The sequence below is a fragment of the Leptodactylus fuscus genome, chromosome 2 (genome assembly GCF_031893055.1).
Source record: "Leptodactylus fuscus isolate aLepFus1 chromosome 2, aLepFus1.hap2, whole genome shotgun sequence".
Taxonomy (NCBI): domain Eukaryota; kingdom Metazoa; phylum Chordata; class Amphibia; order Anura; family Leptodactylidae; genus Leptodactylus; species Leptodactylus fuscus.
Genome location: NC_134266.1, coordinates 18,346,434 through 18,363,339, shown reverse-complemented (window position 1 = coordinate 18,363,339; position 16,906 = coordinate 18,346,434). Strand labels below are relative to the sequence as shown.

Below are 16,906 nucleotides of genomic sequence, written 5' to 3'. Positions count from 1 at the left end.
GATTTCAGCTCATCGGCGTCCATCCGCCGATGAGCTGAATTGCGATTAAAGCAGGAGCTGTGAGCTCAGCTCCTGCTTTAAAGCTCCGGCCCGGCTTGCGTGTGTAGGCGCGATGACGTCATCACATCACGCTTACACACGCAAGTCGGGCCGCAGCTAAGCAGGAGCTGAGGTCACAGCTCCTGCATCGCGTATGTGACTGGAGTGAGAGAGAGGAGCGTCGGGGGAACGATGGAAGGTGAGTGATAGAAGGTGAGTGTAAGTGTTTGTTTTGTATTAAATATTAAGGTGGAACATAATGAAGGGGGCCCATGAAACTGGGGAGCAAATGAAGTAGAGGGAGGGAACGGCATGACACTGGGGAAGATGAAGGGGGTGGGGAAAGAACGGCATGACACTGGGGACAGAGATGGAGGGGGCCCAAAGAAACTGGGGGGCAAATAAAGGGGAGGGGGGAACAGCATGACACTGGGGCAGATGGAGGGGGAGAGAACAGCATGACACTGGGGCAGATGGAGGGGGGAGAACAGCATGGCACTGGGGCAGATGAAGAGGGGAGAACAGCATGGCACTGGGGCAGATGGAGGGGGGAGAACGGCATGGCACTGGGGCAGATGAAGGGGGGAGAACAGCATGGCACTGGGGCAGATGAAGGGGGGAGAACGGCATGACACTGGGGCAGATGGAGGGGGGGAGAACAGCATGACACTGGGGCAGATGAAGGGGGGAGAACGGCATGACACTGGGGCAGATGGAGGGGGGGGAGAACGGCATGACACTGTGGCAAATGAAGGGGGGGAGAACGGCATGACACTGAGGCAGATGAAAGGGGGAGAATAGCATGACACTGGGGTGGATGGAGGGGGGAGAACAGCATGACACTGGGGCAGATGAAGGGGCGAGAACGGCATGACACTGGGGCAAATGAAGAGGGGGAGAACGGCATGACACTGGGGCAGATGAAGGGGGGAGAATGGCATGATACTGGGGCAGATGAAGGGGGGGATGGCACACTGGGGCAGATGAAGGGGGGGAGAATGGCATGACATTGGGGCAGATGAAGGGGGGAGAACGGCATGACACTGGGGCAGAGACGGGGGGGGGGGGGACATGAAACTGTGGGCAGATAAAGGGGGAGAATGGCATGAAACTGGGGACAGAGATAGAGGGGGGGACATGAAACTAGGGGTAGATGAAGGGTGTATATGAAAATGGGGAGAGATGGAGGGGGAACATATAATTTACGGGTGACTGTAGGAGGATTATACTGTGTGGAATCACATGAAAAATGAATGACAATGGGCGGAGTCAACATAAAAGTGGGCGGGGCCTAATTTGCTGCGGCGCGCTGCGTGTAGGGCCCCGCCAAAGTCAATTGCCCAGGGCCCCACAAACCCTGGATCCGCCACTGGACCTGGCAGTAGGGGGCAGCACAATGCACCTAATAGGAAAAACATATGTTATTGGGGGTGTCTGGATACTTTTGATCACATAGTGTATGTGCTGCACTAATGACATAAGGCTATGTTCACACTGCTGATTTTTCCAATGTGATATCTGCCACAGTTCACCTGACACTAGCCAAGAATGAACATGCAATGAAAGCTGCATGAAAAACACACAATGCGAATATGCCCTTACTTAGGATCCTAGGAAAGCAGAGTGACAAGTCCAAACACAGTTCTAATGACAGATAAAGTCACCCAACTTTCTCAGGAACAGATGAATAATAGCTTTAGCCATCTGAAAATAGAAACTAAAGCAATAATGTGAATTTATAAGTTTAGTGAAATACTATTAATTGTTGCAATACGTTTTTGGTTTTTTTTTTTCAATTAAAAAATAACGGCAGTACAATTTTGCACAGCCTTCTGGGACTTGTAGTCCACTGGACCCGCACGGCAGCAGTCTAAATCACGTGACTGGAGAACGTAAGAAGCATACTTTGCGCATGTGCACACAGCTTTGACACTTCGTCCTGCAGCGCGTCACCTCAAGGGGCGGAGCTTTCGCCCGGCGTGATCTACGTCTGACGTCATCAGGCTGCTGCACACGGTGATAGGACAGCAAGGTGACCGCTCCGCTGTACCCGGGGAGAGGTGAGCCGGTGATTGCTGTGTACGGGGGATGATGAATGGAGGGTATATAGCAAGGCTGCGGTGTATATGGGGGTTCTTATAGTGCAGGCTCTTGTATTGTAGCACCGAGCTGCAGGCTTAGGTTTCTCCATGCAGAGGCCTGTATATGAGGACACTAGCGTGTCACCTAAAGCTGCTGCCTATATACGTATAAATAGAATCACCCCCCATATCCAAGTAATGGTACAGTCTATGTCTATATTATCTATATGTGATCGATTGTACCATTACATTGAGGGGGGGGGGGGTTAATAATCTTTTTCTTTCTGCTGTCAGACTCATTACCTGCACCGTTCTGCAACTTTTCAGTTTTGCGGGACATGACTGAAGGTCTCCTAGTGGAAATGTCATCTATAGGTGAAGGGCACTGAGAGGAGAAGGTGACACGACAGGCCCACAACGTCTTATACATGAAAGTGGGAGACTTGGGTACAAGTTATAGTCACCCCAGATATTATTACAAGCATGCATCGTCTTATGTCTGCCGCCCTCCATAGAGGACAATAGTAAATGGATTTTCTGGGACTTTTCAATGGATGACCTATCCTGATCGCAGCTCAGTCCCATTCGAGTGATACTGAGCCTCGGCACTATATGAATGTATAGCACCGTGCTTGGTAACACTGCAGCCTCCTTAAACACATGGTTGTTTGGGTTTCCAGATGACGGTTTCTAATTTTTGACCTGTCCTAGGGGTAGATCCTCAATTATTTAGCCTGGTAAGTGTCTTTTAAGGGTCATTCCATAGGATAAAGTGACTATGCCGTCACTTTAGCACTGATAGGTGTACGACCTCCAAATATCCTGAGAATGAAGGGGTTACAGCATTGGTGCAATGTCCGAGAGAGGCGCCCTGACCACTTGTTGTGCTTCACTTGCGTGCATGGTGAGAGATTGGAGCACCTGAGAGAGACTTTAGCACTTGATCAATTCTGTGACTTCTTCATTCTCGGGAAAGGTGAAGGTCCCAGAGGTCGGACCCCCAGCAATCATAAAGTGATGGCCTACCATAATGATACGACTAATCTATTTTACAGATATCGGTGACACACGCCAGTTCCGTTTTCTGTCCACCAGCCATAGCGGCTCAGCTCCCATTCATTTGCATTATGTCTTGGTGACATAGCAATGAGGAGATTGTCAGCTTTCATTCACCAAGATGGTGGTTCTGTCTGTCTTTGTTTCCAGAGATATCGCCAGTTATCAATATGTTGAGCTTTTGATATCTCTGGAAACAATATGAGCACGACTGTCGTCTTGGTGAGGATTTATGATGCCTGGGAAAGAATAAAGAAATGCCGGATTTCACACAAAGGGGCTAAAATTTGTTAAGATATATTACGTATTTTAGAAATATTGTTTAGTTGCGCTTTAAAGGTTGAGCCCGTCAACGGAAATCCTCATTTGTTACAATTGTGTGACTAGCAGCCCCATAAAATAACCCAGGGGGAGAATTGTGTCACCATAGTATTTGGGGGTCCCAGATTTAGTCCACCTTCCTTCTCCCCTGATATAAACGCCAGTGAGTCTTTTCCTACCTCCCACTACTCAGTTATCCCCTATCCAAAGGACTTTTAAGCTAAACTTTGTCAGCCCTTCGGAAGGTTCCTGTTTGACGTTGACCTTGCACATAGGATTGTTTGCCCATAGCTCCGATTCCTCCCCCAATCTTCCCATATACAAACCACTGCTGTATATCCCAACAGGACAAAGATTCTGGATTATTGGAATATACTTGATCCATATTTCCCTGTCAGCTCTTATTGGAGGACAGCCCTTACGTTATATTTTTGTTAGGTCCTCCAGGACACGGGGGCAGGTTTACTAATGCAGTCCAAAAGTTAGGCCTCGTTCACGTCTGCGTTGGTAATCCGTTCAGGGGAGTCCTCATGGGGACCCCCATCTCAAGTGGACTACTGAATGCACTGGCAAGTGGTGAGCACTGAAAGCACACGGACCCCATAGACTATAATGGGGTCCATGTGCTCTCCGCGCACGTCACCTGCAGACAGAAAACTAGATCGACTGTCTTAGGCTGAGGCCCCATGTTGTGGAAACAAAGCTTTGTTTTTTCTTTTGCAGATTTTGCTGCGTTTTTTTTTTTTTTAGCCAAATTTAGGCGTGCATTGTGCAGAAAGCTGAAGTATAAGAACTTCCTAGATATTTCTCATTCTGTTTGTAGCCATTCTTGGCTTTGGATTAAAAAAAAAAAAAAAATCTCCAACCAAAACAGCTGCGTTTCTGCAGTGTGGGGCTTTAGCCTTAAAGGGATTCTACCACTAAACCAACATTTTTTATATTTACCACATCAGAATAGCCTTAAGAAAGGCTATTCGTCTCCTATCTTGCTCAGTCGCCTCCGGCCCACCGTTCTGTAGAAATACAGTTTTTTTACCGGTATGCATATGAGTTCTCTTGCAGCAATGGGGGCGGGGCCCAGCGCTCAAACGGCAAACTGCTGCCAAAGAACTCTCTCCAGCGACATCTCCATCAAAAAAGTTTAAAGTTAGCCCTGAGGCCGGTCCCCTCCAGCCCCATACCTTTAAAGTTGCAGATCGGCTCCTGCAGGAGCCGACCTGTTCCGATGACAGCCGGGAGCCTAATGAAGGCTCCCAGGCCTGTCACTGCTATATTACTATTGCGGCTGGTCTATGACCCTCCACAATAGTAATGTATAGAATTTCCCATAGACGGCAATACACTTGTATTGCTGTCTGTGGGACTTGCAATCAAATGGGGGGGGGGGGAAGGGGTAGGAGGGGGAATAGTGAATTTAAAAAAAGCTAAAAAAAAAATGTAATATAAAATAAAAATTGTGAATCACTCCTTTCCCTAAAATACATATAAGGGCAGGTTCACACCAGCACCCGATCTCTGTTATGCAGGTTTCCGTTTTCTGTCGGCAGAAGAGGGAAACAGACATTCAGTGTCCGCCGGTGAGCGCTTGTAAGTGTCTTCTGCTCTCGACGGTGAAACAATTTTTTTTTTTTTAACTGGACACAAAGTCCTTTGTGTCTGGTTAAAAACAAAAAACGGTTTCGCTGCAGAGAGTAGAAGACGCTCACCGGAGGACACTTTTCAAACCCATGAATGGGTTTGAAAACTGCCTGCCGGTTTCCGTCTCTTGCCCAGTTTCTCGGGCAGGAAACGGAAACCTGCATAACGGAGATCTGGCGCTGGTGTGAACCTGCCCTCAAAGTAGAAAATGACTGTGACACACATACACATTAGGTGTCCCTGTGTCTGACAGTGCCCGGTCTACTGAATATAGGGGATCTGCAGCGCTCCTGTTCTGTCGGGAAGAGGTTAATAGGAGCACTGCAGATCCCCTATATTCAGCCGGGCTGAATTCCAAGTGTGGGGGGGAACAGTCCTCAAGGGAAGGGGCAGACAGACAACCAAAACACCCCCTCCCCTTCCCCAGCACCTCCTGCACCCAAAAACTCCGACCATTTTAATTTTTGAAATTTTCCAGTAGCTGCTGCATTTCCTCCCCCTCGGCTTATACTCGAGTCAATAAGTTCTCCCAGTTTTTGTGGTAAAATTAGGGGCCTCGGCTTATACTCGGGTCGGCTTATACTCGGGTATATATGGTAGATGGAATTATTTGTACAAATGGCGCCACAATTTTGGAATGATTTTCTTAGTAAATCTCCAGTCGTGTATTCATCTCCTTTAGGTTTGGATTGTGGCGAGATCTAAGTGATGGCCAATAAGCTGAATCCTAATGTATTCTATTTTCCTAGGTAACGTGACATCATGGTTCTCCAGCAGCTTTTCCGCTTCTCCTCCATCTTCCGCTCCTCCGTCTCCCTTCAGTTGAGAAGGAATATTGGCCTGACCGCCATTGCCTTTAACAAGGCCAAGGAGTTGGATCCCATCCAGAAGCTTTTCGTTGATAAAATCCGTGAATACAGAACAAAGAGCCAGTAAGTAATTGCAGATCTTGGGGCACAGTATCTGGAGATGAAGAGGATGGGCTAGATGTATTGTGCCCCATGCAGTAGTCTTCTGGTGTACGAGGCATAAAAAGCTGCAATCTTTTGCACACAATGTTTTTATTATTTATACCAGAAATCTGCTGTAAATGAAGCAGGAAATTTACACCCACTATGCGCTGATGTAGATTTCCTTCCATGCACTCGGCCTAAGTCTCGTGTATGGGAAAGCGCCAACTCGTCATAAATAATGTCAAGTTAATAACACAAGTTTTCATGAATCTGCCCCAATATCCTCAAATATTAGCACAAGGGAAGTCTGTAAAGGCAGTCTGTCACCAGAACCAGCATATCACCCCAGCCCTGCAGATAGATAGGTTAGTGTCACCAGAACCAGCATATCACCCCAGTCCTGCAGATAGATAGGTTACTGTCACCAGAACCAGCATATCACCCCAGCCCTGCAGATAGATAGGTTACTGTCACCAGAACCAGCATATCACCCCAGCCCTGCAGATAGATAGGTTACTGTCACCAGAACCAGCATATCACCCCAGCCCTGCAGATAGATAGGTTAGTGTCACCAGAACCAGCATATCACCCCAGCCCTGCAGATAGATAGGTTACTGTCACCAGAACCATCATATCACCCCAGCCCTGCAGATAGATAGGTTACTATCACCAGAACCAGTATATCACCCCAGCCCTGCAGATAGATAGGTTACTGTCACCAGAACCAGTATATCACCCCAGCCCTGCAGATAGATAGGTTACTATCACCAGAACCAGTATATCACCCCAGCCCTGCAGATAGATAGGTTAGTGTCACTAGAACCAGCATATCACCCCAGCCCTGCAGATAGATAGGTTAGTGTCACCAGAACCAGCATATCACCCCAGCCCTGCAGATAGATAGGTTAGTGTCACCAGAACCAGCATATCACCCCAGCCCTGCAGATAGATAGGTTAGTGTCACCAGAACCAGCATATCACCCCAGCCCTGCAGATAGATAGGTTAGTGTCACCAGAACCATCATATCACCCCAGCCCTGCAGATAGATAGGTTAGTGTCACCAGAACCATCATATCACCCCAGCCCTGCAGATAGATAGGTTACTATCACCAGAACCAGTATATCACCCCAGCCCTGCAGATAGATAGGTTAGTGTCACTAGAACCAGCATATCACCCCAGCCCTGCAGATAGATAGGTTAGTGTCACCAGAACCAGTATATCACCCCAGCCCTGCAGATAGATAGGTTAGTATCACCAGAACCAGCATATCACCCCAGCCCTGCAGATAGATAGGTTAGTGTCACCAGAACCAGCATATCACCCCAGCCCTGCAGATAGATAGGTTAGTGTCACCAGAACCAGCATATCACCCCAGCCCTGCAGATAGATAGGTTACTGTCACCAGAACCAGCATATCACGCCAGTCCTGCAGATAGATAGGTTAGTGTCACCAGAATCAGCATATCACCCCAGCCCTGCAGATAGATAGGTTACTGTCACCAGACCCAGCATATCACCCCAGCCCTGCAGATAGATAGGTTAGTATTACCAGACCCAGCATATCACCCCAGCCCTGCAGATAGATAGGTTAGGGCGTTGCCATTTCTCCAGAGAGATAAGGTGGGTAATGGGAAAGCACTTTGGACGGTCCCTACTTGTTAGAAAGGTTCTTTGGCAATCTCTGGTAACAATGTCTGCTAGATGCAGGTCACATCTCTGGGCTTGTCAGATTGGCAATTTTTGGAATTCACACAGAAAATGGAGAGAGCCGCACTTGCACAACCACCTTTAGAGAAATGCGGGGTCAACTTTTGAGACATTTGTGGCATATCTTGTGGACTGGAGACCTTTGTTCTGCAAGATCGTTGCAAGTCTCCGAGGTTCAAATCAAATCTGTCAGACAAATAAATGTCTTAGATGGGGTCATCTTTACAAATTTCAATTCCTGCATGACGTCAGCGGTTCCTTATGGGACAGAACTAGCAGATAATCTGATGGTTATGTGTGTGAACTCGTCTGTAGACTCTGTTACTTTCTTACTTCTAGGGTAACATTTCTGATCTGTCCCAAACTGCAGTCAGCGCCATGAAGCCCTTGCACATCTTCTGACTTGTGACAGTGACCATTCCAACAGGGGTAGCGCTGAGGCTGCATTGAGATATTTGCAGTATTCACCGAAAGACCATCACAAAAAGTTATGACATTGGGGAGAGATGAATATTCCAAGTGTGACCATGACCTTGATTCCCATTGCGGATACAGAAACTCAGTGATTTTACGACATTTCTAGCGTGACTGTACGTTGCCCCATGGGCCCTGCCGCAGTACTCGCTGTCTTATGGCTTAGCTTTGAGTTTCCTGCACACGTCATGCTCTTGCATAGTGAAAAGTTTTTGTTTTTTGTTTGGTTTGTTTTGTTTTTTTCCCTCTTGTAACTTCAATAAAATAATCTCTCCACTTTTGTAGAACATCCGGTGGAGCAGTGGATGCCGGTGCAGAGTACCAGAAAGAGCTAAAAGAAGACGTCGACAAATTGCAGAGGTTATTTGGAGGTGGAAACTTGGAAAAATATCCAGACTTTAAATTTGAAGGTCAGTATTGTTGTGTAATATCATTACTGCTGTGGAACTACAACTCCCAGCCTGCTCACTTCACCTTTATTCCTCCATGGGTAGCTCCAAGCAGAGTAGTGCAAGTATGTATGCTGGGAATTTTGGTTCCACAACAGACGGACTGCTAAGGGTGCTTACCCCTATATACCAGATTGTGGAGTGTTATAATCTGATGGCCATTACACGCTGCATGTGTGAAGCCATCTGTACTGAAGCCCCGGCCTGACCTTTCTGTATGAGGCTTTTGCTTTGCAGTGGGAGCTCAGGGTCCTTCATCGATCTCTGGTCATGACTTGGGACATCCAGATGTGATTGTTAGTTATCCCTATTGTTCATCTGAGATACACGGACTTACCTGGTGCAGTCTTCATACTTAGATGCGGCTTTGAAACTAGGGCTACGGGACGACTTGGCCCATGACCCCATTGCAAAACCAAAGATCTGTCGTTCTGCGACTCTCTCACTAAGGGTTGGTCCATATCTGTGTTGGTATTCCGTTCGGGGGAGTCCTCATGGGGACCCCCCTTCCCGAACAGAATGCCAAATGCAATTGCAAGTGGTGTGCAGTAAAAGCACACGGACCCCGTAGACTATAATGGGGTCCGTGTGCTTGCTGCCAGATCTCCACAGGGATCATGCGGACAGGAAAGTAGTTCACAATCTGCTTTCCTGTCCACATGATTCGTGCGGGCAGCGCGCAGCAAGTACATGGACCCCGTTACAGTCTATGTGGTCTGTGTGCTTTCACTTCACAGCAAATGCGTTTGGTATTCCGTTCGGGAAGTGGGGTCCCCATGAAGACTCCCCCAAACGGAATACCAAATGCAGATGTGAACGAAGGATCACATAAGTGACTAGAAGTTGTAGTTGCAATTCTCATGGTTTGACTCCAGTCATTTATCTGAAGTAGTCACAGGGGGATACGGCCTCTCCCTGTGTCTTCTTCCATCCTGGGTTTCAATCTTCTAGGCCTCGGGCAAAGCCGACTGCGCATGTTATTTACTTCACAGTAGGCTGGTGTAAGCGGCCATTTTCTAGTGGCCTGGGCATGTGCAGTCTGCTGTGCCCGAGGCCTAGACCTCCCCCTCCTCTTCTAGAGACCCTCTTGTGCATGTGTCTGTAGTACTAGTATTTTGAGATACATGTAGCTATATGCCTCCATAGTCCTATTGTCATAATTCACCTTGTATTGTTTTTGCATTTCAGAGCCAAAACTGGAGGATGTGCAGAAGTGATCTGTATCCGGGACCCGTCTCATCTATGTTTCTAGTAAATTAATAAACCACTTTGGTGATGACATTTGGAGTTGTCTGTTTGCTTCTTCTGAAAACCAACATCACTGATTTGTGTGTCCAATATGGCGGGTGCAGGGGATCTGCTGATTGGTTTTCCTTAGGACACCTTACCAGAAAAGCCCAAGATATACTCACATTCTATCTAAGTTATGTCCCTATCACTATGGGGGAGACTTCTGAAGGTGTCTGGGTTGTCCGTGCTATTTTTAATTTTTTTTTATAGTCACAAAGTAAGACTGTCTTTAGAAATAGAAGAGTTAATAGTTTATTGTTGTCAATTACCAAAATGAAGTGAATGAAGAAAAGAGAAATCTAAATCCCATCAATGTATGGTGTGATCGAAATGTGCTGTGCCGGAAGTGTAGGCCTGTACTTTGGCTTCTTCCAGCATTTGATGGATTGCATTCCTTTTTACTAGAGATGAGCGAGTACTATTGGAAACGGCCGTTTCGAATAGCACGCACCCATAGGAATGAATGGACGCAGCGGGTTAAGTGGCCGGCAAAGTCTGCATGCCGGCCGCTTCCATTCATTCCTATGGGTGCGTGCTATTGGAAACGGCCGTTTCCAATAGTACTCGCTCATCTCTACTTTTTACCTCTCGGTGTGTTTTTCCCTTTCTGTAGCTTTGCTTAGATTCTTCCTATGCGGCTACATTCACAATGGAGGTAAGACTCCCTCAGTGGCGACCTGCACCCAGCGATCAGCAATTTATCCTCTATCCCAGGGGTCGGGAACTCTTTTGGCTGAGAGAACGATGAACGCCACATATTTTATTATGTAATTCCGTGAGAGCCATAATACCAAAAACGTAATTAGTATGAAGTGGAAGCGTTACCTATATTCAGGCACTCTCTGACTGATGCGGCTGCTGATTCCCGCCAGTGGAGTCTAAAATGGCGCCAAAGACTACGACCAACCGACCCCTTAATTTTCAGACCCCAGAGTATAATAATCGGAGACCCAGGGGGGGAATAAAAACATAAAAAACACTGTTACTTACCTCTCCCCGGTTTCGCTGCACTCTCTGCCGCTGTCGGCCATTTTCAATGACGTCTGGGACGTCATGTGACCTTGGGGACTGTGTCGTGACGTAGGTAGAAGCAGGTCCCGGTCATGTGACATTTGGGACGTCGTGCAGGCACAAAGCCTGCCCAGAGAGGTAAGTAACACTGTTGTTTATGTTCCCTTACCTCTCCTGGCCCTTCGATCATTATACTCAGGGGTCCGAAAAGACTCCCCTCCCCTGACTTTGGCGAGCTCCAGCGCTCACATGAACAGGAGCGTGGGTTTGTCTATAGGATAGGATCCTATGGCTGGTGGATAAATATAATTTTCATGCAATAAACCCTTTAAAAAAAAGCCCATTGTGTCAGACAAAGATAAAATCCAATCTGTGCTTACTCATACAGCGCCATCCTATTCTGCAGCGCTTTACAGACATTGTCAGTCGCTGTCCCATACGGGGCTCACAATCTAAATCCCCCATCAGTATGTCTGTGTTTAGTACATCACATTTAACAATTACTTTTTTGGGTTTACACTGATGTACTGACCCGTTTTGACCAGCAGGTGGCAGCAGACCCCCTGTGTTCTGTACTTGGGCCTGAGCTCTGGGTTGCAGGATATTTCGGGATGTCTACCTTGTCTTCCTCTAGTTTTTATTGCTAGGCAGTGATTCTGTATGACAGCTTGGTTGTCGCAGTGTGTGACCTACCTGCTTATCTGTTCAAGCAGCTGCACCATATACCTTGTTTCAAAACGACAGACCCCATTATAGTCAATGGGGGGGTCCGGTGGGCGCCTTGTGTAATTGCTGGTTTATGGGTCTAGCATCTTCAATGTCTGGGTTCCCCGCTAGCAACAGAGATCCAGTGCTAGTGTTAGCTGACAGTCTCTTAAAGGGGTTTTCTGTGCATATCAATAGCTGACCCCATGCATCATCTATTTCAAAGCTGTATCTTTAGCTTCACAGACCATGTGATGTCCTGTTCATTGATCACTTGCTTGTTCGCCACTCAGTCTCATTCAAGTGAATGGGCTGCGTTGCGATGCCAAGCACAGCAACTATACAAACTTATGGAGGCTTCAGCATTTTCCCAAATGCTGAGGTCTCTTCAGACCACTGTTCGGTGGGAGGCCTGGATGTTGGACCAAAACTGATCTCAAGGATAGGTCATTGATGGAAAAGCCCTTTAGAAGTTGTTAGCATACTGTGGAATGGGGATAAATATCTGACCGCTGGGACCCATGCTGATCACAAGGGCAGGGCTCATTCTTCTGTATTGAGCTGTAGGTCACGCAGATGCATTGCTGTGCTATTCCCTGCCTATAGGATTGTTGGAGAAAATGGAGAAAATTAATGGAGCTGCAAGTGCCTGTGCGGCATTATAAGTAGGGGAATTGTAGGGGCCATTTTATTATATGTGGGGCTATACTACATGTGAATGCACTGATGGGGACATTCTACTGAATGTGGGGGCCATTATATTACATGTGGGGGACAGTGACAAGGACATTCTACTGAATGTGCAGGCCATTATACTACATGTGGACACCCTGACAAGTACATTCTACTAAAAGTGCGGGCCATTATACTACATGTGGACACACTAACAAGGACATTCTACTGAATGTGGGGGCCATTATACTACATGTGGGGGACAGTGACAAGGACATTCTACTGAATGTGCAGGCCATTATACTACATGTGGGGGACAGTGACGAGGACATTCTACTGAATGTGCGGGCTATTATACTACATGTGGGGGACAGTGACGAGGACATTCTACTGAATGTGGGGGCCATTATACTACATGTAGGGGACAATGACAAAGGACATTCTACTGAATGTGGGGGCCATTATACTACATGTGAATGCACTGACGGGGACATTCTACTGAATGTGCGGGCCATTATACTACATGTGGGGGACAGTGACGAGGACATTCTACTGAATGTGGGGGCCATTATACTACATGTGGGGGACAGTGACAAGGACATTCTAAATGTGCAGGCCATTATACTACATGTAGGGGACAATGACAAAGGACATTCTACTGAATGTGCAGGCCATTATACTACATTACATATGGGGGACAGTGACAAGGACATTCTACTGAATGTGCGGGCCATTATACTACATGTGGGGGACAGTGACGAGGACATTCTACTGAATGTGCGGGCTATTATACTACATGTGGGGGACAGTGACGAGGACATTCTACTGAATGTGGGGGCCATTATACTACATGTGGGGGACAGTGACAAGGACATTCTACTGAATGTGGGGGCCATTATACTACATGTAGGGGACAATGACAAAGGACATTCTACTGAATGTGGGGGCCATTATACTACATGTGGATGCACTGACGGGGACATTCTACTGAATGTGCGGGCCATTATACTACATGTGGGGGACAGTGACAAGGCTATTACATAGCTGTTGCCGGAGGCTCCAAACAAGGTTTTGCTTTATTAGCATTTATAAGAATGCACTAGTTTAGGGATCCTCGGCTTGCTGTTCTAGAGTCAGTTGTATGACCTCTATAATGCCGCAGTTCGCTCTGTCCTACGGAGCCGTTCTTGGATATAATGTCTCACTTTATGAATTCTGGGAACAACCACACGAGATATGTATAGTGCGGTATGTGTAGCATCAGCATTGTATGGGCTGCATCATGGCGGCGCGCCAAATATCTGTTGGCCCGGACAGATTCTTCTGCCAAATATACATCAGCTCCACATCGAGGGCGCAGCTCTGTCAATCTGGGAATTAATTTATTGTGGCTATTTCCAATGCCCCTGGTGCGCAGCTAGACGGTGATAAAATAGAGACATCCTTCTAAACTGGGCCGAGTTATTTCTGAACATTCATTTCCATAGATCTTCTATGACAACTATGTCCCCCTGTCATCGGCGCTGAGCCGCAGAGTCGTGATAAGAAGTGCGAATACCTCTGTGTGCTCAGCTGTCACAGGAGCGCGCCTCTCCTGGCCTTGTCACCGTACAGGCCGCCATTTCCTCATTATAAGGTAGATTTTGGGGGAAAATGTGAAGGGAATGGTTCCTAATATTATCTCAGCCAATAAACAATTGGAGCATCTTTTCTTATAAGACTGTGGTGTATCGTTCCTCAGTTATTCCTCCTGGAAATATGTGAATAATCAATTGGGTATTACCATTATTCCTGTCAGAGGGGTGTGTCCTTAAATAGCATGGCGCTATCCAGACAGTGGTGCCTGTGTCACACCATGTAAGAGCACGTACCCTATTGACAAGGGGAATGACAATGTCAAGTTGTCCATTTATATTATTGCAGGAAGAATAACTGAGGAATGGCATAATGTGGAGTTTGGTGAAAGGATGTTATTTTATGGAGAATATAAGTATTGCAAACACTAACATTATCAGGAGGAGTGACCGGATCCCTGTAAACTAAGCAAATCTACGCCGCCGCTGAGGAGTGAAATGGCCATAGAATTCACCAGAATGCTGTGACTTCTTTATACAGCCGATCCGCAGGAGTGACAAAGGGGACGGGGCAGGAGGATTTATTATCCATTCCACCAGTTTACTGACATACATGATGCCTGAACTCTACGTAATAAATGAGATGCGTTCTCCCCCAGCGCCAGAGACACGAAGACTGACGTATCATACACCTGTCTTCATAAATTACTCCCCCTACAGACTTATGGAATTAGTCTGTATACTACACATATAGACTAACTAGCTGGTACCCGCGACTTCGTCTGCGGTGATTGTAGCAGTGGGTATATACAGGCGGGGGTAAGGTTTTCGTACTGTGTATAAGGTATGGGATATGAAATGTAAGTTTGTATCTTGTTTTCGCTGTAATTCAGAGAATACGTGAGACTTTTGTGTTGCAGTTACTTTGTATTAGAGCTGCTATATATACGGTGTTGTGAGAAACTTTACATACTGACTTTGGGACAGAAGTATTTGAAGTTAACCCTTTCCCACCAATGGCATTTTTTGATTTTCGTTTTTGACTCCCCTCCTTCTAAACCCCATAACTTTTTTATTTCTCCGCTCCCAGAGCCATATGAGGTCTTAATTTTTCCTGGGACAAATTTTTCTTCCTGATGCCGCCATTATTTATTCTATATAATGTACTGGGAAGCAGGGAAAAAATTCAGAATGGGGTGGATTTGAAGAAAAAATGCATTTCTGCGACTTTCTTACGGGCTTTGGTTTTACAGCGTTCACTGTGCAACCAAAATGACATGTCCCCTGTATTCTGTGCTTCGTTACGATTCCGGGGATACCAAATTTATATGGTTTTATTTACATTTTGACCCCTTAAAAAAAATCCAAAACGGTGTTAAAAAATTATTTTTTGAAAAGTCGCCATATTCCAACAGCCGTAACTTTTTTATACTTGCGTGTAAGGGGATGAATAGGGCGTCTTTTTTTGCGGGAACGGGTGTACTTTGTAGTTCTACCATTTTTGGGAAATGTTATTGCTTTGATCACTTTTTATTCAAATTTTTAGCAGAATCAAAACAGTGAAAAAACGGCGGTTTGGCACTTTTGACCATTTTTCCCGCTACGGCGTTTACTGAACAGGAAAAATATTTGTATAACTTTGTAGAGCGGGCGATTTAGGACGCGCGGATACCTAACATGTATGTATTTCACAGTTTTTAACTACTTTTATATGTGTTCTAGGGAAAGGGGGGTGATTTGAATTTTTAATCCTTTTTATTTATTTTTTTTATATTTTTTTTTTACTTTTTTTAAACTTTTTTTTTGCATTTATTAGACCGCCTAGGGGTATTGACATGGGTGGGCGGTGTCGCGGATTGTCAGAGTGGTGGGGGCAAACATGGCTGCTTCGGAGCGTTAAAGAGCGCCTCCTAGAGAATCGTTAAGGTGAGGGGTAAAGTGGTAAAGTATATGTATATGTGATTGTGTGGGGTTAGGGGCGAGGCTGTAGAGGGCAATATAAATTTTGTGGCTTTCTATGGTCCAAAGTGTGTGAGATTGCAGAGATGGTGGTGTGAGTTTGGGTTTTGTGGGGGTCCTGGCACAAACGTATGTGCGCTATTGTGATGAAAAGTAGCCTATTGTTTAATCGAGTGTAATAACTATGTTTGTGGAAAATTTCAGCCAAATCGGTGGAGCGGTTTTTGCGTGATTGACCGCCAAACATCCGAACATCCAAAGGGTCCTGGGAAAAACGTATGTGCGCTATTGTGACGAAAAGTAGCCTATTGCGCAATCGAGTGTAGGGACTATGTTTGTGGAAAATTTCAGCCAAATCGGGATCCAAAGTGTGTGAGATTGCAGAGATAGTGGTGTGAGTTTGGGTTTTGTGGGGGTCCTGGGAAAAACGTATGTGCGCTATTGTAACAAAAAGTAGCCTATTGTTTAATCGGGTGTATTAACTATGTTTGTGGAAAATTTCAGCCAAATCGGTGGAGCAGTTTTTCCGTGATTGAGGAACAAACATCCGAACATGCAAACATCCAAACACACAAACCCACAAACTCACAAACTTTCACATTTATAATATTAATAGGATCTAGAAACAAATGGCATAAAATACAACAACCACACCTAAGGTTGAGTATGCGCGTTGCAAAAATGCAGCATTTTTGGAGGCAGATTTTGCTGCTGTTTTTGAGGCAAAGCCAGGAGTGGATTGAGCAGAAAGTAGAACTATAAAAATGTCCTATATATTTCCCAGTCCTTCTGTAGACACTACTAGGTTCGGCTCAAAAAATGCAGAAAAATCTGCAACAACAAATATCTGCTTTTCCGCAACGTGGGGCTTTACCTAGAATGGAGTCTCAACTGATTCACCTCTGGTGCACCTATTGTCTGCAAAGTTATTCCCTGAATCCAAGGAAATACACCCCAGCTTCCCTGCGCATGTG

General features: G+C 46.1%; 1 protein-coding gene across 1 annotated transcript; it reads left to right on the top strand.

Annotated features, from left to right (window-relative positions):
* The first annotated feature begins 1,971 nt into the window (after positions 1–1,971).
* ATP5PF (ATP synthase peripheral stalk subunit F6) lies at positions 1,972–10,002 on the top strand. The gene is made up of 4 exons (XM_075263516.1): positions 1,972–2,099; positions 5,885–6,067; positions 8,558–8,682; positions 9,910–10,002. Exons 2-4 carry the CDS (start codon positions 5,898–5,900, stop codon positions 9,936–9,938), a joined length of 324 nt encoding a protein of 107 aa, XP_075119617.1. The 5' UTR covers positions 1,972–2,099; positions 5,885–5,897; the 3' UTR covers positions 9,939–10,002.
* Positions 10,003–16,906: the final 6,904 nt, after the last annotated feature.